The following is a 24,303-nucleotide window of genomic DNA, read 5'->3' on the forward strand; positions in this document are numbered from 1 at the left end:
CTCCGTGGATTATTCTCGCTGAATCCTTTAGGACTGTATGGTTCCTTTAGGCTCTTGCAATCCCATAAATCTTTTTTGGACTCCTCCTCCCCCCCCTCCTCTTTGCTGAAGAACAATGCCTGGGGTCTTTTTCCTTTCCTTAGCCCCCCCCCCCCCCCCTTCCCAAGTAAACACAACTTACCCCCTCCCCCACTCCATCACTTGGCTTTATCTTCACTCCTTTTGATCTTAGTTTGTTTTTACTTTTCCCCTCACCCCTCCTCAGTGACCCCCTTGATCTTTTCCCTTTCACCTTCCTTTCTTTGACACAATCTTTAATTTATGTTGCCATTACAATCTTATTAGGCTCGGGTCACATCTCCATCTCTCAGATTTCTGGCGGTTTATGCAGTGGAGACGCCGCAGCGTAAAGAGCCTAGAAGACTTTAGTTTTTGTTTCGGGAATAGTGCCACTCCTGGCCATGTCTGGTATTGCAGCTTTGTCCTGTTCTAGTATCTATTAGCTGCAGTACCAGACACAACCCATGGACAAGCGTGGCACTGTATCTAATACTGGAGCTATACAACATGGTGACCCCTTGCACATTTCGGTGTCCGTCAGAAGTCGGCAGGCTGGGTGACCTCATTGCGTTGTAGTATTGTCTATGGCCTCTATTGGGGACCGGCCTTGTTTTTAGTGTACACATTGGAAATTTGTCTTCAGTTAATACCGTGGAGATAACACCGGTGACTGTGTCACCTTGAATGGCGGTAAACAGTCCTGTCCCTCCCGTCCATAATAAACTCCTTACATTTGTCTCTGCTGCCCTCTGCTGTTCTAAAAGAGAATTGTAGAAGCGTCCCTGTTCTATGTATTGTGTCCCCCCTACAGACAGACAGACCCCTGACCACACAGTATACATTCTACTGGATAACATGTCATCTGTGTTATACACACAATGGGTTAACTTATTAATCTGTTCTTAATAGAATTTCCCCAGAATTGTGGTTACTCTGCAGTTCCTCTTTCCACATTGCTGAGACTCCGCGTACATGTCCACATCCTAGTAGCCTATAACATGATATAGATCCATATACAGTCCCTGTGATTGCAGGGAATTACCAGAGCGCAGGCCTGTGCAAATGTATGCAAATGTATAGCTCTCCATATCATGGAAATCCCCATCCGTAATACAGAGACAAGGACACTGTATGACGGTGCTTAAAGGGAGGCATCAGGAACTAATAGGTTATGCTAATATTTAGCTCTGCACGTGTGTGAACTGTGGTAGAGCACAGGTTTTGTCCTCACCTACCTTCCACACAATATTCACCCGTACTCACTGTTGCCCCTCATTGAGCAATGTACTTGGTAAAACTGTACAGGGCACATTTCTGCCATTTCTTGCTTTTTAAGGCCTGCTAAGGCTATGTTCACACATGTCTAATCCCCACTCACAGATTTTGTCCCCCTTTCCATTATAAAAATGCAGAGAGAAAAAGTCCTGCGAGCACCGCATTTTCAGAAGGAAACCCAGGGAAACACATTATAGTTCATGGGGTCCGTGGGTACCAGTTTTTTTTTTAAGCAGATTAGGTTTCTGTTCATGGGGTCTCCAAGCAGACCCCACGAACAAGAACCCGAACACAGGTGTGAACTTAGCATAAGTTCAAGAATAACTTCTATCATACTGCCACCTATGTACAAGAATATAACTACTATAATACTGCTCCCTATGTACAAGAATATAACTACTATAATACTGCTCCCTATGTACAAGAATATAACTACTATAATACTACCTCCTATGTACAACAATATAACTACTATAATACTACTCCTATGTACAAGAATATAACTACTATAATACTGCCCCCTATGTACAAGAATATAACTACTATAATACTGCTCCTATGTACAAGAATATAACTACTATAATACTACTCCTATGTACAAGAATATAACTACTATAATACTGCTCCCTATGTACAAGAATATAACTACTATAATACTACTCCTATGTACAAGAATATAACTACTATAATACTGCCCCCTATGTACAAGAATATAACTACTATAATACTGCTCCTATGTACAAGAATATAACTACTATAATACTGCTCCTATGTACAAGAATATAACTACTATAATACTGCTCCTATGTACAAGAATATAACTACTATAATACTGCCCCCTATGTACAAGAATATAACTACTATAATACTGCTCCTATGTACAAGAATATAACTACTATAATACTACTCCTATGTACCAGAATATAACTACTATAATACTACCTCCTATGTACAAGAATATAACTACTATAATACTACCTCCTATGTACAAGAATATAACTACTATAATACTACCTCCTATGTACAAGAATATAACTACTATAATACTGCTCCCTATGTACAAGAATATAACTACTATAATACTGCTCCCTATGTACAAGAATATAACTACTATAATACTACCTCCTATGTACAACAATATAACTACTATAATACTACTCCTATGTACAAGAATATAACTACTATAATACTGCCCCCTATGTACAAGAATATAACTACTATAATACTGCTCCTATGTACAAGAATATAACTACTATAATACTACTCCTATGTACAAGAATATAACTACTATAATACTGCTCCCTATGTACAAGAATATAACTACTATAATACTACTCCTATGTACAAGAATATAACTACTATAATACTGCCCCCTATGTACAAGAATATAACTACTATAATACTGCTCCTATGTACAAGAATATAACTACTATAATACTGCTCCCTATATACAAGAATATAACTACTATAATACTGCTCCTATGTACAAGAATATAACTACTATAATACTGCTCCTATATACAAGAATATAACTACTATAATACTGCTCCCATGTACAAGAATATAACTACTATAATACTGCTCCTATGTACAAGAATATAACTACTATAATACTACTCCTATGTACAAGAATATAACTACTATAATACTGCCCCCTATGTACAAGAATATATCTACTATAATACTACTACTATGTACAAGAATATAACTACTATAATACTACTCCTATGTACAAGAATATAACTACTATAATACTGCTCCTATGTACAAGAATATAGCTACTATAATACTGCTCCTATGTACAAGAATATAACTACTATAATACTGCTCCTATGTACAAGAATATAACTACTATAATACTACTACTATGTACAAGAATATAACTACTATAATACTGCCTCCTATGTACAAGAATATAACTACTATAATACTGCTCCTATGTACAAGAATATAACTACTATAATACTGCTCCTATGTACAAGAATATAACTACTATAATACTGCTCCCTATATACAAGAATATAACTACTATAATACTGCTCCTATGTACAAGAATATAACTACTATAATACTGCTCCTATATACAAGAATATAACTACTATAATACTGCTCCTATGTACAAGAATATAACTACTATAATACTGCTCCTATGTACAAGAATATAACTACTATAATACTGCCCCCTATGTACAAGAATATATCTACTATAATACTACTACTATGTACAAGAATATAACTACTATAATACTGCTCCTATGTACAAGAATATAACTACTATAATACTGCTCCCTATATACAAGAATATAACTACTATAATACTGCTCCTATGTACAAGAATATAACTACTATAATACTACTACTATGTACAAGAATATAACTACTATAATACTACTACTATGTACAAGAATATAACTACTATAATACTGCCCCTATGCACAAGAATATAACTACTATAATACTACTCCTATGTACAAGAATATAACTACTATAATACTACTCCTATGTACAAGAATATAACTACTATAATACTACCTCCTATGTACAAGAATATAACTACTATAATACTGCTCCTATGTACAAGAATATAACTACTATAATACTGCTCCTATGTACAAGAATATAACTACTATAATACTGCTCCTATGTACAAGAATATAACTACTATAATACTACTCCTATGTACAAGAATATATCTACTATAATACTACCTCCTATGTACAAGAATATAATTACTATAATACTACTCCTATGTACAAGAATATATCTACTATAATACCGCCCCTATGTATAAGAATATAATGCTGCCCCCTGTGGACACTATGAATGGTGTCTCTGTGTGTCGCCGGGCTGGTATGTTTATCTCTCTGGCTGGGTACAGGAGGGTAGTGCCGCTCACGTCTGGTTGGGAACAGCTTGTATTTCAGAAATCCTTTCCCCTGTAGCCGCCTGTGGTAAAATGTAAACACACCGCAGAGACATATGAGAAATTTGGCTTGTATTCACATCTCGCAGTCCTTTGCTAAGCTGACAGTCTATACAAGAGGCTCCTCTGTGTTCTCCCTTGGTGACTGTACACACTTGCTTCTCTTGGCTTGCACTTTTTTCCTGCAGTCAATAGAGGGAAAGATAAAATGTCATATTGCGGGTGTATTCCCTGTATAATATAAAGGAGGAGGTGTTGCTACAGGTGAATAAAATCAGGCCTTGCAGTACAGATATAGATAATCTGGTTGGGCGCTACAACATCACTGAATACCAAGCACAGTGCCACACTTTGTATAGTGGTGGTGCCTGGTATTACAGCTCAGCCCCAGGGTAACAGTGAGATTTGTGTTACTTGATGTCTTTAGCTCACAGAGAATTGTCTCAGATGCAATTGTAACAAACTGTCAGCTCTGAGAAGTACAAGCTCATATGGAGTATTAACCCTTTGGCAGCAAGCAGAGATCTTGGAAACAGCAAATGAATTAAAACCTATTAGGAAGTAGAAGCAATATATGTCCCATCGGATTGTGACCAGTCTACAGGCAGCTTTACCCTTTATGGTCAGGGGTCCTGTCTATGGGCAGCTTTACCCTTTATGGTCAGGGGTCCTGTGTATGGGCAGCTTTACCCTTTATGGTCAGGGGTCCTGTCTCTGGGCAGCTTCACCCTTTATGATCAGGGGTCCTGTGTATGGGCAGCTTTACCCTGTGTGGTCAGGGGTCCTGTGTATGGGCAGCTTTACCCTGTGTGGTCAGGGGTCCTGTCTATGGGCAGCTTTACCCTTTATGGTCAGGGGTCCTGTCTCTGGGCAGCTTCACCCTGTGTGGTCAGGGGTCCTGTCTATGGGCAGCTTCACCCTATGTGGTCAGGGGTCCTGTGTATGGGCAGCTTTACCCTGTGTGGTCAGGGGTCCTGTGTATGGGCAGCTTTACCTTGTGTGGTCAGGGGTCCTGTCTATGGGCAGCTTTACCCTGTGTGGTCAGGGGTCCTGTGTATGGGCAGCTTTACCCTGTGTGGTCAGGGGTCCTGTCTATGGGCAGCTTTACCTTGTGTGGTCAGGGGTCCTGTCTATGGGCAGCTTTACCCTGTGTGGTCAGGGGTCCTGTGTATGGGCAGCTTTACCCTGTGTGGTCAGGGGTCCTGTCTATGGGCAGCTTTACCCTGTGTGGTCAGGGGTCCTGTCTATGGGCAGCTTTACCCTGTGAGGTCAGGGGTCCTGTCTATGGGCAGCTTTACCCTGTGAGGTCAGGGGTCCTGTCTATGGGCAGCTTTACCCTTTCTGGTCAGGGGTCCTGTCTATGGGCAGCTTTACCCTGTGTGGTCAGGGGTCCTGTCTATGGGCAGCTTTACCCTGTGTGGTCAGGGGTCCTGTCTCTGGGCAGCTTTACCCTTTCTGGTCAGGGGTCCTGTGTATGGGCAGCTTTACCCTGTGTGGTCAGGGGTCCTGTCTATGGGCAGCTTTACCCTGTGTGGTCAGGGGTCCTGTGTATGGGCAGCTTTACCCTGTGCGGTCAGGGGTCCTGTCTCTGGGCAGCTTTACCCTTTCTGGTCAGGGGTCCTGTCTATGGGCAGCTTTACCCTGTGTGGTCAGGGGTCCTGTCTATGGGCAGCTTTACCCTGTGTGGTCAGGGGTCCTGTCTATGGGCAGCTTCACCCTATGTGGTCAGGGGTCCTGTGTATGGGCAGCTTTACCCTGTGTGGTCAGGGGTCCTGTCTATGGGCAGCTTTACCCTGTGTGGTCAGGGGTCCTGTCTATGGGCAGCTTTACCTTGTGTGGTCAGGGGTCCTGTGTATGGGCAGCTTTACCCTGTGTGGTCAGGGGTCCTGTCTCTGGGCAGCTTTACCCTGTGTGGTCAGGGGTCCTGTCTATGGGCAGCTTTACCCTGTGAGGTCAGGGGTCCTGTCTATGGGCAGCTTTACCCTTTCTGGTCAGGGGTCCTGTCTATGGGCAGCTTTACCCTGTGTGGTCAGGGGTCCTGTCTATGGGCAGCTTTACCCTGTGTGGTCAGGGGTCCTGTCTCTGGGCAGCTTTACCCTTTCTGGTCAGGGGTCCTGTGTATGGGCAGCTTTACCCTGTGTGGTCAGGGGTCCTGTCTATGGGCAGCTTTACCCTTTCTGGTCAGGGGTCCTGTGTATGGGCAGCTTTACCCTTTATGGTCAGGGGTCCTGTGTATGGGCAGCTTTACCCTGTGTGGTCAGGGGTCCTGTCTCTGGGCAGCTTTACCCTGTGTGGTCAGGGGTCCTGTCTCTGGGCAGCTTTACCCTGTGCGGTCAGGGGTCCTGTGTATGGGCAGCTTTACCCTGTGCGGTCAGGGGTCCTGTCTCTGGGCAGCTTTACCCTTTCTGGTCAGGGGTCCTGTCTATGGGCAGCTTTACCCTGTGTGGTCAGGGGTCCTGTCTATGGGCAGCTTTACCCTGTGTGGTCAGGGGTCCTGTGAATAGGCAGCTTTACCCTGTGTGGTCAGGGGTCCTGTGTATAGGCAGCTTTACCCTTTATGGTCAGGGGTCCTGTGTATGGGCAGCTTTACCCTGTGTGGTCAGGGGTCCTGTCTCTGGGCAGCTTTACCCTGTGTGGTCAGGGGTCCTGTCTCTGGGCAGCTTTACCCTGTGCGGTCAGGGGTCCTGTCTCTGGGCAGCTTTACCCTGTGCGGTCAGGGGTCCTGTCTCTGGGCAGCTTTACCCTGTGCGGTCAGGGGTCCTGTCTATGGGTATCTTTACCCTTTATGGTCAGGGGTCCTGTCTCTGGGCAGCTTTACCCTTTATGGTCAGGGGTCCTACATAAGCTCCGCTGCAGGCTGCAGTGTCCAGTGTGCACAGCCTGTACCGGAGGGGTTAAGCCTAGGAGGAGTGTACCTGGCAGCGTCACACAGGACAGGTTTGTCCCCTCCCAGTTCAAAGAGACGCTGCTCCAAGTTGCAAGGTCAGAAACAGAAAGCTCTCTATTCCCTGCGGCCGCTTCCTGGTCTCTACCTGTTGTCGCCCCCTCCCCTTAGGCTGACCACCAGACACCATCCCCCTGGAGATGCCATGCTGGTGCGAGAAGGTCAGACACCTGGCGCTGTGAGGATGGCACTACAGGTGAGTCACCCGGAGGGGGCACCTGCACGGTGTGCTATTCCCAGCTGTTGCCGGTGCAGCGTACGTTGTACATCAGCTGGAATACGTGACATTGTATCTGTAGTGTGCATATAGATGTAGCAGAGCCGAATTTGTCATCATTTGTTCCATACAATGCCGTGTGTTTTCTGACACTGAGCTCTGCTACATCTGTCTGCATGGTATATATACAGGTATTGGCCCCTGACCAGACTCCTCCCATCATACCTATGGGCTGGGCATGCAAGTACCAGGGGAATAGGTTGGATAAACCCGGTGCCTATGATCCCTACTTTACCACATGTCCCCCATGCTGACAACCTCCATTACCCTTTACATACATACCTGTGACTAATATACACCGCTCCCCTTATATAACGCCGCCGCTACGCGTCTATAAGCTGCCGACTTTAGGTTTAATGCTGGCCCTTTAACCCTCGGATGGACCGCTGTGAAAATCGCCCACATAGCGGGCCAGATATTGGTGGGATGTAATGGAGCATAGGAGATCATATGGGGTCATATTTAGGACCCTAATACTGTAAGAAGACCCTCATATACACGACAGCCCCCCACTACATACATGAGCTGTGTCACACGCGCATACTTTTCTGAAATACCCAAAGACTTCCCAAAAATGGCACCTGGAAGAGGAAGCTTCTTCTATGGGAATACCCCGGGTTTATTTGTGGTTAGCTGACAAGAAGTCCTGGCGTTGGTCCCTGCTGCCGGCACCATAGGATGTGCAGAGATGTGCCCGCCACGTGTGGGCGCAGGGACCAGCGCCACTGCTAATACTGACCCACTGGTGAAGACATGGCTGACATGGCGATTGTGATGGCACTATGTGGTAAATGTTGCGGGGGGCATTATAGTGATTATTATGAGGAGGTACTGTCATGGTGGTTGTTGTTATGGGGGGGGGGCATTATACTGATTGTGATGGTGGTCATTGTTGTGGGGGGCATTATACTGATTGTGATGGTGGTCATTGTTGTGGGGGTCATTATACTGATTATTGTGATGTGGTCGTTGTTGTGGGGGTCATTATACTGATTATTGTGGTGGGGGGACGTTATAGTGATTATTACGAGGAGGTACCATGGCGGTGGCCATTGTTGTGGTGAGTCCACGTGGAATGTCTGACAGGCCCTGTTATGGGTCACGGTCACGGTTATATGCTCCTAGGGCTTAGTTTGGGGCGTGGCTTATGCGTTACGTGGATCGGGCTTTATACCTATCCTCTATAATCTGAGCTATGTACAGGTGAAGGGTTTGCATTGACCAGGTCGATCCCCCCGTGGCCAGTCACAGCGCCCCCAGTCATCTTGTGGCAGAGGGGAACCATTGCGCAGTAATATATTCCTGTGTCCGCGGCTGTGCAGGACGTCTCGCCGAGGATCTTGTTGCACTGCGATTAAATGTCTTGTAGGTTTCTCCTGAAGGAAATGTTCAGAGATCAGAGCGGATAATCCCCAGTGTTCAAAGATCAAGGCCTGCAGACAGGTTGTATACAGGTATATACTGTGCCTCTGTATCCAGGAGGTGCCGCCATCTTGCCCTCTGTGTCACCACCGTACAGACACCTTTATCAGTATATATCCCCAGTCTGTCCTGTCCAGTCCTGGAGATTGTCCTTGTCACCTGGTCCCTGTAGTGCTAAGCAACACCTCCGCCATATTTTGAAGGGCCCCTTTATTATTGCTATGGGAGACTCAAAGGGGCCCTCCTCTTTGGACAGTTCCTATTAGAAAGGTTCCTGGCTGATCATATAATGTCCTGCTGGGGGAGCCTCAGACATCTGCTGTCCGTATGGTCCCTGGCTATAAGTGTTTGAATATCCTGCAGCGCCCCCACAGGGGATATCAAGTATTACACAATAACCAATAAAATCAGTGGACTGTCCATGTTATGCCTGGTCGTGCCAAGTCCTCCAGAGAGCGAAACTCTTTGATGTTTCTCTCTGCTCTGAGTCCTGAATGAGAGACCCCCCCCTTTATATTAACTGAAGACCCCCCAAGGATACAGACACTCGATGTGGTGCCAGCACTTATGTGGTTTGTATGCATCCTAATAGAGTTAGTTTTCTAAACCAGACAGCCCCCTTAAAGAAGTTGTCAAGGATTAGAAAGACATGACAGTTTTATTCCAAAAACAGCGCCACGCCTCTCTACAGGTTGTGAGTGGTATTGCAGCTCAGTTCTGTTAAAGTGAATAGAATTGAGCTGCAATACCAAACATAACCTTTAGACAGGTGTGGCATTGTTTTTGGAAGACGGCAGCCATGTTTGCCTAACCCTGGACAACCCTCTTAAAGGGCTGCGAGAGATAACCAACTACAGTGCTCGACCATCTCCGGCAGTCCCATAAAAAAATGAAAGGAGCGTCTGTGACCGTCACTCTCTTCTAACCGATGATTGACTAATATCCCAGTGGTCAGACAGTTACTCCCCTTTCCAGGAGCGCCTCCTAGTGGTGGTGGCAGGAGGAATTATCATCTAGAACAATGTATTGTAGATGTTCCCACAAGCCATGTAATATATTGGGCACGTGGAGACTCATCTTTGTTTGTAGGAGGTCACTATCTGTATACGGTCTATATAGTGTGTATACTGTATATAGAGGTGTCGGCGAGGACACGCGAATAACGTCTCGCTCTGAGCCCTGAACTTTGTTCTGATAAAGTTTACGCTGAGTAAGACCATCCTATAGGGCCAGGAAGGGCAGCGAGAGGCTCATCCTTCCTATCTCTCTGCTGAGCGAGGACAGAGACGTCTCGCAGCTCGGGCAGCCATTAACAACCCTCCCGCGCCGCCGTGCGCTGTTTTAATAATAATAAACCCGGCTCTGTTAATCCTGTTACACATGAAGACTCCACAAGGGTTATAAAGAGGACCTGGCATTAACTCCTTCATTACCAGGGGGTGTATGAGATGTCGTCACTGTCCGGTAAGGTAGGAAGAGTCGCTGGACGAGGATTGGGGCTGTGTACTGACCCTCTGCGTTACTAGTCGCAGTGACCGCATTCGCTTGTGTCTCCCCTATAGGTGACGGAGGTGACGGACAGCGCCTATGTGGGCTCAGAGAGCGCCTATAGTGAGTGCGAGACCTTCACGGATGAAGACACTGGAGGGCTGGCGGCACAGGAAGACCCTGAGACTGAAGGAGATGGGGCAGGATCTCGCGGACATGCACCAGCAACGTAAGAGGGATTCCTTTATATTTAATAGAGGTAGGCGACCCCAGCAGTTGTGTAACTACAACTCCCAGCATGCCTACTGGCTCTGCACTTTGTGGATCTCAATAGAAATGAATGGAGCATGCTGGGAGTTGTAGTTTCACAGCAACTTGCTGATCCCGATACCTGAGTGACTTTGCAGCCTTAGCAATGAGAAGGTGAAATAAGTTGCTGGGATTTGTGGTTCTACTGCAGATCAACATGGACGAGCAGGGGTGGTGCAGTGGGAGATCCTCCGTATTTCCTAAGACTTGGCGGAATTCGTAGAATCTGTAAAACTCTTCTTTAGGAAATCTGGAGCAAAATATGCTGCAGAATTTGCAAATATCGTGTCAAATTCTGCACCAGCCTTGTGGGATTTCCCATTTTCATCACTGTCTGAATAGGATCTGCTGCAAAATCCGTTCCAAATTCCTGTGCGTGAACATACCCTAATACAATGACGGGCAGGGGAGTCTTCATGACACATTGGTTATAGAATGCTGCTTGTAATTCAGTTGCTCCTTAGTAATGGTGAATTCTGACCAGGCCTGTACTCGGTTACTGAGGAGCAACTAAATCCATTTTAACATCTCTCTGACAAATGACTAAAGAGGAAAGCAGAGCATGACCTGTATAGCTCCCCATCTCTTATATACGTCTTCTATATTCCATCTTGCAGGCCTGAAGGTTTGGAGCTGTCCCTGTGCGATATCTCGGGGGTCACAGTCACCGGACAGGAGGAGCAGTTTGAAGATTTTGGTGAAGGTGCAGAACCCGACCTGTTCAACAGCCACTGTGAGGAAGAGCAAGAAAGCTTCACTCAGACGCCAAACACCTCCCAGCGTCTCACCTCCAGGTGAGGATCCTTCAGATTAATAATTCAGGAGAGATTAGAAAGTCTGATGCAGACAAAGAATGTGCAAGAACCTGCCGCAGCCTGTCACCGGCCGCCAAGACCTGTCCTGTTACAGGGTAGAATATAAGCAAATGTCTGGTGTTATGTCCTGGGGTGTAACTGCAAGGGGTGCAGAGTTTATACGGTAGTCCCACCCCAAATCTGATGTCTGGGGGCACATCTGAGACTGTCGTATAGGAGGACAGCAGTACTGTAAATTTACATGCACCAGCAGAATAGCGAGCGCAGCTCTGGAGTATAATGCAGAATGTAACTCAGGGTCAGTACAGGATAAGTAATGTATGTACACAGTGACTGTACCAGCAGAATAGTGAGCGCAGCTCTGGGGTATAATACAGGATAAGTAATGTAATGTATGTACACAGTGACTGTACCAGCAGAATAGTGAGTGCAGCTCTGGAGTATAATACAGGATAAGTAATGTAATGTATGTACACAGTGACTGTACCAGCAGAATAGTGAGCGCAGCTCTGGAGTATAATACAGGATAAGTAATGTAATGTATGTACACAGTGACTGCACCAGCAGAATAGTGAGCGCAGCTCTGGAGTATAACACAGGATAAGTAATGTAATGTATGTACACAGAGACTGTACCAGCAGAATAGTGAGCGCAGCTCTGGAGTATAATACAGGATAAGTAATGTAATGTATATACACAGTAACTGTACCAGCAGAATAGTGAGCGCAGCTCTGGAGTATAATACAGGATAAGTAATGTAATGTATGTACACAGAGACTGTACCAGCAGAATAGTGAGCGCAGCTCTGGAGTATAATACAGGATAAGTAATGTAATGTATGTACACAGTGACTGTACCAGCAGAATAGTGAGCGCAGCTCTGCAGTATAATACAGGATAAGTAATGTAATGTATGTACACAGTGACTGCACCAGCAGAATAGTGAGCGCAGCTCTGGAGTATAATACAGGATAAGTAATGTAATGTATGTACACAGTGACTGCACCAGCAGAATAGTGAGCGCAGCTCTGGAGTATAATACAGGATGCAACTATAATGTGTGTGTGTGTATATATATGTATATATATATATATATATATATATATAATAAGTTTAAAAGTAAATTCCTACAGTAATAAGGTTGACAATAAACAAAGCTATCTGCTGGTACAAACATAACCTGATTACCTGTGCGACGTCTTATTAATAATTACAATGGTTCCCAGGGGGTATTTGCAGGTTTAGTAGATCAGGCAGATTATTGACTCGTGTGACGGCGCCAAATTGGTAAATAATTGCATAGACTAGAAGACTTCTAGTATGTGATTTGTATGTTCTTTGCTTCGTATGGAGTTTTCCTCACGATTTCCATAACTTTTACATCCCCCTAGTGGTGCACCTGTGTCAGAGCGCCAACTTTTGGCACCACCACCTTGCTCAGGCCTGGGGGGGCTGTACTGCAGCCAATGCCACAAACATATCAACCGTCTGGAAGATCTGTCCACCCGTCTCCGATACCTTGAGATGGACAGGTGACATTGCATGCCCATTAGCTACAAGGGATGGGGAGAAGTATTATATCGATGGAGACCCTTATACAAGGATGTTTTCTGATTTCTAAAGGGGGTTTCTGAGGCTTCCATATTGATATGTGGTTGGTTGTGGACCAACTCCCACCTGGGATCCCCACTGATCAGCTAGTTCAATAGACTGCATTGTTCAGGTGAGCGCTGCCTACCAAGCACAGCGCCGTACATTGTATAGTGGCAGTGTTTGGTATTGCAGCTCAGCCACATTCACATGAATAGGAGTGAGCTGTTGCTGTCCATGAACATGAGTGCTGCAGCCTCTTCAAACAGCTGATCAGTGGTGGTCCTGGATATCCGACCTCCACCCATCACATATTGGAAAGGGGATTTTTGTGTTTGTGCCAGAAAACCCCTTTAAAAATGCTCCTTTTATACACTGTTATGATTCATCTTGACAAGATGGCGCCCCCTTTTGGCACCTAAGGGGTTTGTCAATTTGTTCTACCCCCAACCATTGATGGAGCATCACCCTATGTTCCTGGTAAAGTTGGGTGACAACCAATATGGCTGCTATTACAGCTCATCTAGAAATTCCAGTCCTGCTTTCCCAGACTCCTGCATGGCACGTTTGCTTAGTTATTCAGAGATTGGACTTCAGTATTACTGTATAACTAAGCAAAATTACCAATCAGGGTTGTGGTAAAGCTGGATGATCCCTGTATGGGTCTTACGGCAGCCATATTGGTTGTCCGTCTGCCCAATAACAATCACCGTTACCTGCACGTCCTCTTTCACAGGGTCTCCATGATGCCTCTCCCTATCCCGTTATGACTGGGCTTGCTGTGCATGTTTATGACATTGCATGTTAGAGGATTCTGCTTCATTGCCTGTGGCCCCCGAGGTGTAGGGGGCGCTATACTCTACTACAGAAGACGCATGTGATGTATTTTCGGACGGTCCGCCAGTAACCTCGTACGATTCTTGCTGGCTGCCAGTGCAAGAGATGACAAATGGATGGATAGGAGAGCTGGGGGGTTAGGGGGGCAGCGCTGTGGTCGGACATACTTCCCTCATGTTATTTCCTGGGACAGGAAACCCCTATCACCCCAGCTCTCCTCCTGATAGAGAGATCCCGGAGCTCATTAACCCCCTCCTGGCCGCGGCTATCTGCAGGATCAGCATTTTCCCTTCCACCTGTCACCCTCCATTTCCTCTGCTGCTGCATTAACCCTCCGTACACAGGACATTCGTGTTGCGTTCCCGACTCTCCCGCACCAGGCTTGCATGCTATCGGTGTTTGAGCTTGTCCTCGCTTCCGTTTTTTTGGGTTTTTTTGCTTCCATGTGTTAGCAGGTTTTCCGCCCCTCTCGCTTCATACATCCCACTTGTTCATATTTTCCACTCTCATTTATTTCTATATGTCTTTTGTTTTTCTCCGCAGCCCAGACAAGCGGACATCGAGCAGAAAGGAGGCGCGGTGAGTGGTACAACGTATACTCTGATGTTAAGGTTGCATGCTGGCGCAATAATGTAGATCGATGAGATCTAGAGTTAGCGACCTAGAGAAAGTTACTAGCTGTGTGGCGGTAAGGGGTGCAATGCTCTGCAGGCCTTGTGGCACAGGAGAACTGCGCAGATAAGAGGGCCGCGTCCAAAGGAGGAATATTTTACAGCACAGCAACTGGTCGCAGATAAGAAAACGCAAACAGCGAGCAGGATGTATGTTATCTCCATATCAGCTCAAGTCTATATCCATGTCTTCTGTCTCTAGGAGGCTTCATCACAGTGGATTCCTAGAAGACCAAGGAGAACAACCGCTCACAAACATGGCGTGCGATGACACCGATCTCACTGACAAGGTAGTGCAGCCATACCAAGACGGTCATTGAAAGGGTTGGCACATTTTTAGTATGACGAACGATTCACACGATAGGCCGTCAGTATCGTATCGGTCGGAGTCCAGCACCCAAACCGATCAGAAATTAAGCAAGGTGCCTTATACATCTGAAAACTGGGGGACCCCGTGGTTGGACCCCCAGTCATGTGAATAGGGAATAAGTATCTTTAATGGGACAACCCCGTTCAGTCTAATTCCCGTGTGTGTCTGAGAGATGATATTTTTTCAGGTACTTTCCTCCTTATCACCTGCAGGTTCTGTACCTGGAACAGCGGGTCAGCGAACTCGAGCGAGACGCCGCCATGACAGGAGAGCAGCAAAATCGCCTTAGACAGGAGAACCTTCATCTATTACATAGGTCAGCTTATCCTCCTGGTCACATACGAGCAGTTGTCTCTAGCAATGGACCGTCTCCATTTTTGACCCTCATCCTCCTCTCTTGACTCCCTTTCTTATAAACAGAGCCCACGCACTTGAGGAGCAGCTGAAAGATCAAGAACTACGATCGGATGAGGTGCAAAGCGAGGAGACGCGGAAACACAGAGACGAGCTTCGAAAGATGGAGCGGGACCGAGGCTTTCGGTTGAGCAGTTTGAAGGCCAGGTAAAAATTAAGGGGACGATAAAAATTAAAGGGCACCAAAAAAAAATGGCAGATCGGGCCAGAAAACCTAATACTTCTATGTCTAGATAGGATTGCTTCAAGTTAGAGGCCCAAAGCCTGAGGCTTTGTATGGGGATGGTTGGATCTGTTTAGTTCACAGCCCCACCTAGAGGCCACTTGCGGTATTCTAATGATATTTATTCTGCAGAGTTCAAGAGCTGGAGAATGAGAACGTAGAGCTTCGCTCCCAGCTGCCCAGTGCGAAGGCGACAACACAGAGACTGGAAGAGGTGAGTAACATCTCATAGAGACCTGCCGGGGCCACCACTGTAAGGTCGAGGGTATTCCAGTGGGGGTCCGATGCTCCGTTCTGTTCTGATGATTATACAGCAAGTCTTATCCTCCTCTATGACATCAGAACAGAACCCCAATTGAAGTCAATGGGGAACGGAAGCCGCTTGGATGTCATCTGAGTTCATTCCGCTACAAAATTGGTCCCCCCTTGGCCTAAGCAGAACAGGCGGTCAGGGATCCACAGAAAAGCAAATAATTTCCTGCTGCAAAACCCAGGGTATTTATGGACAATCCCTTTAAGGCTGTCTGGATTATGTATTGTCTGTAGGAGAAACATAAACTCTTGGATCAAGTGGAAGAACTGCAACGTCAGCTTAAAGAAAATCAGGAGCAGAACAGGAAGCTGGGAGGGAAGCTGAGCAAGGAGAAGCATAAGCAGCAGCTCGAGAAGGAGAGGTGCCAAGAGGTGAGAGCGGCCATACTGTGTGCCGCCAGTGTCCCTGAGTGACCCCGGGCTGGCGTTTCCTATTCCGCCTGGCAATAGTGTATGGCGATAAGCGGCAACAAAACACACCTGAGGCCGCTTATCTCCGGGATTAAACTAAAAGGACAATAATGTAACCTGGGCTGGATGTATTAAACTGAATATTGCAGGTCTTGTCCTCTAATGTTCTCTGTCGCTTTGTGGTCATGCTGATTGTATGTTTGTCGTATTTTTGCAATGTCAGGTAATAGAGGAGCTTCGTCGGGAACTAGAACAGACGCAGCTATTACGCCTTGAAATGGAACAGCGAATGGGACTGGGAAATAGCGCCGCCCTTCAGGAGTACAATAGCCGCACCAGGGAGGCCGAACTAGAGCATGAAGTCCGGAGACTTAAACAGGTATTGCTATGATGTCATAGTCATGGCTGTGTACATGCAGATATACATACCCAGTACATAGAGAGAGCAAGCAATGGAAAATGTGGATAAAGGGGACATACGCTCATCTCTATGGGGGCTTCCAACCCCTTCTGATGACACCGTGCAGGATAGAACCTGCTCCATATTTATCAGAACGGAACATTGAACACCCCCCTGGGAGAACCTTAACATGCACACTCGGTCGTGTTCAGGAATGAGGAGCATGACACAAAAGTAAGTCAAGGTGGTGAACTGGCTCCAATTCCCCAGATCTTAAAGGGGTTATTCGGGACTTGAAATTTAATTTACCTGGTCCGGGCATTTGTTGCAGGTAGACCTGGGGGTTTCGGGCTGGTTCCAAATCCAGGTCATGTGATGGGAAACCACTGCCACCCCCCAGGTTGCTCTGCCTCGTGTTTGCACAGATAGTTTTCTGTACTATGGGGCTGGCCTTACTACAGGGGGGGACGGGGCCTGGGTCAGATCCCATCCCGGAGTCTGCACTAGCCTGTTTTTTCCCAGGGCCAGCTGCAACAAACACTTGGACCAGGTAAATTACTCTCATGTCCCTGGATCACCCCTTTAATGTGATTGATCAGATCCATGGAGGCCACAGCTCTGTTCATAGGACTGAAAGGGAACGTCTTGGTCCTGATACTACAGGAGACTTCAGAGGTCTTGTGAAGTCCATGCAGGGGACCTACACCATGTTAGGCAGATGGTTTTAATATTGTGGCTGATCGGTGTATATATTGTCTATGGCTCTCGTCTTGTGTGGTTTGGGTTTAGGCCATGATTGTACAGTGTGCGCTGCGTTGTAGATAGAGGGCCTGTAATTGCAAATGACCAATCCAATATGTCAATCTTTCCATTGTAGGAGCAACGGCTTCTCAAAGAACAGAATGAAGAACTGAACGGTCAGATCATTAACCTCAGCATCCAGGGAGCCAAGAACCTCTTCTCCACCACATTCTCCGACTCACTGGCGGCTGAAATCAGCAGCGTTTCTAGAGATGAGGTATGAGACCCGTCACATCCTTCACAAGGGCTAGTAAGATCCATAACCTGCAGTACCAGACACAGCCAATAGACAAGTGTGGCGCTAGACACACATCAAACATGCAGCTTACCCTGGCTTTTGCAATATGTCATATCCGGGACTACAAGTGTCTATAACCAGGGACACCTTCTCTTTGCAGCTAATGGAGGCTATTCAGAAGCAGGAGGAGATCAACCTTCGATTACAGGATTATATTGACCGGATCATCGTGGCGATTATGGAGACCAACCCAGCCATATTGGAAGTGAAGTGAGTTTAAATAACTTGCATGTATGATGGTTGCCATTGGGTGGAAAACCTGCTTTGTTAACTAGTGCCCCCCAGTGGTCAGGGCGTGCAATAACTAGTCACAAAACCTCCCAATGAGTTCAGGTCATCAGAGGTTAAAAGTAAAATTTTCGATTAACTCTACAAGGCATACATTGGTGGACATTGCAGCACTGCTCCTATTCATTTACTATAGAAGAGTCTGCACGCGCTCCCGGTGGCTGCCAGATAAAATGTGGATAGGTCGTCACTGTGAACCATTATTTTGGGGCCAGACAACCCCTTTAAGGAGGCGTGGCCTCAGAGAGGTCATTTTGCAGTATACAGGGCATTATTAGACCATGCAAGCCCCACTAAGAATTCATGGAAATGAATTTGCAAATAAGTCACTACTAAGTGTCAGGAAAACCAGGCCGTGATCTATCTAAAGATGGTGCAAAGCAAAGTCCCCTTTTCCACCAGAGAGGTCTAACAGGTCATGTATACCACATGGCTTAAAGGGATCCTCAATTTTTTCTGCCTACCACGTAGGAATAGCCTTAAGAAAGTCTATTCTTCTCTGCGCCGCTGTACGGTATAGAATCCGGTTTTCTTCAATATTCAAATGAGTTCTCTCGCAGCACTGGGGGCGTCCCCAATGCTGTGAGAGAGCTCTCCAGCGCCGCCTCCATCTTCTCCAGGAACAGGTCGTCTTCGCTTCTTCTTCTGGCAGTGGCTTCAAAATTCTAGGCCTCGGGCAGGCGACTGCGCATGCCTGCAGCCACAAGAAAAATGGCTGCTTACAATACTGTGCAAGCGGCCATTTTCTTGTGGCCGGCAGGCATGCGCAGTCGGCTTTGCCCTAGGCCTGAGGCCTAGAAGTGTGAAGCCACCGCCGGAAGAAGACGTGAAGAAGACCTGTTCCTGAAGAAGGTGGAGGTGGCCCTGGAGAGTTCTCTCGCAGCATTGGGGACGCCCCCCCCCCCCAAAAAAAAAAAAAATAATAATAATAATAATAATTGCCAAGATTTTTTTTCAAGCCAGTAAATGTCATTAAAAAAACAACTTGTCCTACAGAAAAACAAGCCCTATGGAAAAAGTTATGGCTTGTGAAACTTCTTACAGGGGCTTCCAAATAGGTCATGTGATGAATGAACGTGGCCTGTGAAGCGTAAGTAGGACTCACCCCGGTATCGCTGGTGATGGGGTCCATTACTGTTGGATCCCCACCATGCAGATATTCACCTTGGGGTCATCAGCGTGAAGGCCGCGGGGATGGTCTAAATGAAAAATCTGCTTTTACTTTGCCTCGATGTAGGTGTCTGTCTCCATGGCATCAGACTACTGCCAAACCTTATGTAGTCTGATCCTGGAGCTGGCGTCACCTTTATGATGGAGATGAATGCTATATTGTACATGTACCCATACGTAAGGCCTGATCTTTGGGAGCAGCATATTGAGGTCTCCCATCTGTCCAGTCAGGGGCTCCTGTGCGCCACCTACAGCCTCAGTATAACCTACATAGGTGTGGTTGGCCGCCCCTCGGTTTTGGGGAGCCATCTTTCCGTGTACGGGGGACTTTACCTCTTTCTCTTTACTGCAGGATACATTAATCCCCACAAGTCAGTCCACAATAAGAAGCGGCTCTGCCCATGATCCAGGACGCAGAGGAGGCAGATATGACCTTGACCACTGGGCACTCAGGCTGATCAGCTCTGGCGTGTGAACCTTCCGGGCTTCCATGAAGATTTCTGTTGTGCGTCAGAAAGTCGTCTCGTCTTACACTTGTGTCTGAAAGAATGCCCATAGGGACTCGGGGACTGAGCAGTGCACACGGGGACATCATGGCTGAACCCATCGTAGACCTTCTGCATCTCTGAAGAACATATTGGATCTCTTTCACCATGAAGACCCTGCTCACTGCTCCAGCATCACCTTTAAGAGATCAATATCAGAATGTATAGCTGTCCACCATTGTGGGCTTGGCTTATGAGAGACCTACGAATGTGGATTCCTGGACCATAGACTTAAAGGCGATTGTCGATGAATGTGTATATATTGTTGCGTCAATGCACAAATGTATATAGGTGTCCTATAGGTGCACATGGGATCTGTATGTCACGGCGGCACGGGGGATCGAACAGTAATAATGTTAATAATTTTACAGGTTTTTCATTCATTCGTCATGGTAACACTCCTGCTCTGTAGCAGAGGTAAGAAACCTGCAGCTTCCTGGCCCCTACCCCAGCGTGCACTCACAGCAATGGCTTTGCGTTCTGGGATTATGGCCGGTGTCGGCTGCCGCCCTCTTATGTTTCTGTATTATTTGCACAAATCCATGTCATTCCTATAGGTACACGCGTGTACCAGATCATGCACACAGCAGGCTGCTACTGTGAACACCCCCCCCAATATCTGACTCCATGGTGCTGCATCCGACGCCTGAACAGCCTGTCCCGGCACTGAGAGGGTGAAAATGATTCATGAGCGACTGGGGCTTATTCTCTCGCTTTCTCCTCTCTTTTTATATGCAGACAAATCACATTTGTAGACACTTTTGAAGAAAGTTTCTATATGTGTATGTACATAAGTAGATAAAAAATTCTATATATATATATATATAGAGAGCTGTAAATAGACAGGTATATAGACGGGATCCTCCGGGTTGACGCATTCCTGTCGAGTCACTGGATATGACCATGTCGCGGCCAAGGGTATAGCAATACACTCCCCCGGGCAGATTCGTTGGGCAATGACGTGGTTAAATTGGCGGGCGAGGGAGAAGTCTCTGGTACGGCCCTATACGCTAGCACAGGGGTCAGCACTACAATTCCCAGCATGCCTACTTGCTCTTGGGTATGCTGGGAGTTGTAGTGTCACAGCATCGTTTCGGTAACTGTTGGGACTCCCCCTCCTCAATTCTACCGTTCTGTTCCCTTCTCCTTGATTTTTTTCCTTTTGGTCACATTTTAGGCGCACACTGGGAGTTGTAGTTCCATCACCAAATAACGCACACGCTTCCAAGCAAAGGAATACACATAAGGATGCCGGGGCCTCGCCACATACATAGTAAAGGGGCCCTCCTCCTGGTGCTAGTTCACCCCACTGCACTTTACTCCCTAGACACTAGAGGGCACCGCATTGTTTGTCCTTGCTCCCACCACCACCATAGGTTGCTTTGCCTAGGGAGGCGCACTCCATATAAGGAACAGATAGGTTGACCCCCCCCCCCCCCCCCCCATGATTCCACTCCGCCCAGATATCAGTGTTAGTCATCCCGTAAGGCAGAGGAAATCGCACATTACTCTAGAAATCCAATGACCTATCCAGATTCCGGGGCTTGGTGCCATTACTGGCTTCATACAGATGGGCTGATGACGGTCGTACGCTGCAGTGCGCAGCTGAGCAGACAGAGGGCGCTATGGAGCATGAAAGTACATGACATGTAAAAAGTCTCATCGGTTTAATTGAATTCTCCGATCATTTGCTTTATCTTTGTGTACTTTCAGAAATTTCTGGTGAGGAATAAACTCTGTTTGATTGCAATAACTTCTCTGCGCGTGATTTGTGGAAGCGAGAGGCATGTTATTTTAGATGTGCGGAGATAAGCGGCGCTCCTGATGACGCTTATCATCATGGAAATCAGACTGGAGGAGTCCAACCTGCCTCTGACTACCCAGTGAATCTTAATTTGTAAAAGGAACAGCGCCACTCCTGTTCATGGGCTGTTTCTGGTATTGCAGCTCGGTCCAGTTCACTTGTAGGTTGCATATTAATGACCTGTCCTTAGAATAAGTCCTCAATATCAGATTGGTGGGGTCTGACACCCAGAACCCCCACTGATCAGCACTATGACTATTACCAAGCACGTAGTATAGTGGCTGTGCTTGGTATTGCAGCTCAGCATTCACTTGAATGGGACTGAGCTGCAGACGGGCCATGTGAATAATGAATGTGACATCACATGATCTGATTGGTGGGGGCGCCTAGTATTTGACCACTTCTGATAATAAACCAATCCTAATGGAAGGGCATCAATACTTAGGTCCTAGAAAACCCCTTTAAGGGGACGTGCAGTAGCATGGGGTATCCCAAGACAAAAATTTAGGGCCAGTCCGATTGATCAGGTTCTACGACTTTGTTGAAACTTTTACATTTAGTGCAGGACTAGAAAAAACATAGCTGTATTCTTCTAAAAACAGCGCCACACCGGTCCACAGGTTGTGCCTGGTATTGCAGCTCACTATATTGAAGTGAATGGGGATTCGCTATAATACAATGCTTAGAGGGGTTGCACCATTACAGACCCTTACCCACGGGATAAGTGTCACATTGCTGTGGGGGGGGGGGGGGGTCTGACTGCTGGGACACCCAGAGATCGTGAGAACGGGAACCAGTGGTCTGATCCCCAGTGAAGATGTCTGTCCCTTTAAGTGACATAGGCCCTTTAAGGGAGTCTAATGTCAGTCTGCCAATGGTGAACAGGAGCTTCTAGTTACTCATCAAAGAGAGGTTCTGCAGCAGCTGAGGTGTAAAATATAATGCAGCTTTGGAACCTGTTCACCTCTGCAATGTGGTATCAACCGAAATCTCAACACGGTAATGAATCCATCACATTGAGGACGCCGGCTGCGCCCCACGGTCGCCATTGTCGTACACGGGGAAGAAGAGCGACGTAGTCGTCACATGAACTATGATGGAGGTCCCTAACGCAGGTGTGAACAGAGCCTTGACAAATCCTCCATGACTTCTATATATTCTGATTATTTAGGATGGGTGAGGCATTATCCCTAAGGGGCGGAGCATGACCCAAGAATTATAGCTTTCGCCCCTTGCATGTAATCAGACCCATAACCCCTTTAATAAAGAAGTTTCCGATGTAGCGAATCCTCGTAGAAGTTACAAAGAGCGTCTCCCTCCCTGGAGGACCCGTCCTGTCCTGCGTTACATAGACAAACCATTGAAATGAATGGACGCCGTGTAATGCTTTATTTTGCCTGTGGTGGCGCTGCAGAGAAATTGAACAGCTACTGCCGGCTTTTCCCCATAGGATACAACTGATCGATGAGGAGCCCGGCACTTTACGGGAGATTTAGGAATATTATTGCATTCCATGCTGGTCTCCGGTGTAGAATGCGCCTCACTGGTGACAAGGCCGCAACGTAAGGCACAGCCGAAAAAAGGTGCAGGTACGAAAACTGGTAGATTTTATCTCAAATCATATTAAGGAAAATCAGCCCCAGTCTCATGCGAGGCCCCAAAATGGTCATAGGTGTAAGCTCTAACACTATGGGGAGAGTTGTCCAAGGCAACCAATCAGAATTCACCTCTCATGTGTCAGAGACCGTTACGAAGATGCAAGCTGTGATGTGATTGGTTGTTGTGAACCGATCCTTTTTATACATGCGCCCTATTGTATGCGATTTTCCGGGGTATCCTTAGGATACGCAGAACCAAAATGGTGACAGATGCGGTGACCTAATGTAAATATGGCGATCTCTTCGCTACTTCTGCCCTAGTTTACGATTTACTAATCTATGGTTATTAAAGGGGATGTCCGGGCTACTGAGAGGTGCGATGTGGCCATGGCGAGCAGCAGCGGCGTGCTGGGCAGGATAGTTCCTAAGGTAATCTTACCACACCCTGCGAGTACGACATACGGGTTTATCCACCTTGACATAACTGATAGCCTTAAAGGGGTTGTCCTGGAATTAGATTTCTGCCAGGAGGCTGTAAAAGATAAAAATGCAACCAGTCTGGTCCAGCGGCGCCCGGGGGCTTCTTCTGGCAGAAGTCCTCGCCCCACATGACCACTGAGCTATGGGTGATATTAAACCTGGGTGACTACTGTCATGGCGGCCATATTAGATCTCACCCAGCTTTTTCAGGACCAGATAGAGATAATGGAGTCTATAACTGTCTGTAACTGTCTAGGACTAGGAAACTGTCCTTATAAAGCCGAGTAGCGCGGCCTGCTGGAGGGGAGACCTGATAGCGCCCGCACAGACAGTAACGCAGCTCATAGCGCCCCCCACTCCCCCAGAGACCCTGAGCGCAGCGCCTGCCGGGACTTGTAGTCCGCACTCAGTCAGCACTGGGCGGCGCTTGCGTCATTCTGCCGGCGGGTGGAGCTGCTGAGCTGCGGAGACCCGGAAATAGAGGAGAGGAAGGAAACCGGGTGCGAAGGAACCGGCAGCGATCGGAGCGGTCCTGGCAGTCCTGAAGGTGGGTGACATAGAATGGGGTAACATCACATT

The 24,303-nt window shown here is 46.8% G+C and overlaps 2 protein-coding genes across 2 annotated transcripts in view; both read left to right on the forward strand.

The window, feature by feature from the left end:
* The window catches only part of RAB11FIP3 (RAB11 family interacting protein 3), a 40,836-nt gene extending 19,241 nt beyond the window's left edge, over nt 1–21,595 (forward strand). The window contains exons 4-16 of the mRNA XM_075284762.1: nt 10,464–10,618; nt 11,316–11,492; nt 12,904–13,044; nt 14,483–14,518; nt 14,813–14,900; nt 15,193–15,296; nt 15,401–15,541; nt 15,750–15,831; nt 16,164–16,301; nt 16,564–16,719; nt 17,618–17,758; nt 17,940–18,049; nt 19,650–21,595. Coding sequence (XP_075140863.1) covers nt 10,464–10,618; nt 11,316–11,492; nt 12,904–13,044; nt 14,483–14,518; nt 14,813–14,900; nt 15,193–15,296; nt 15,401–15,541; nt 15,750–15,831; nt 16,164–16,301; nt 16,564–16,719; nt 17,618–17,758; nt 17,940–18,049; nt 19,650–19,659 — 1,479 coding nt within the window. The 3' untranslated portion in view covers nt 19,660–21,595. The remainder of the gene's footprint in view (nt 1–10,463; nt 10,619–11,315; nt 11,493–12,903; nt 13,045–14,482; nt 14,519–14,812; nt 14,901–15,192; nt 15,297–15,400; nt 15,542–15,749; nt 15,832–16,163; nt 16,302–16,563; nt 16,720–17,617; nt 17,759–17,939; nt 18,050–19,649) is intronic.
* Nucleotides 21,596–24,195: 2,600 nt separating this feature from the next.
* CAPN15 (calpain 15) overlaps nt 24,196–24,303 on the forward strand; it is a 107,561-nt gene continuing 107,453 nt past the window's right edge. Inside the window, exon 1 of the mRNA XM_075284079.1 lies at nt 24,196–24,271. The gene's annotated coding sequence lies outside the window, so the exon portion shown is untranslated. The remainder of the gene's footprint in view (nt 24,272–24,303) is intronic.

Source organism: Leptodactylus fuscus, chromosome 8, assembly GCF_031893055.1.
Source record: "Leptodactylus fuscus isolate aLepFus1 chromosome 8, aLepFus1.hap2, whole genome shotgun sequence".
Classification (NCBI taxonomy): domain Eukaryota; kingdom Metazoa; phylum Chordata; class Amphibia; order Anura; family Leptodactylidae; genus Leptodactylus; species Leptodactylus fuscus.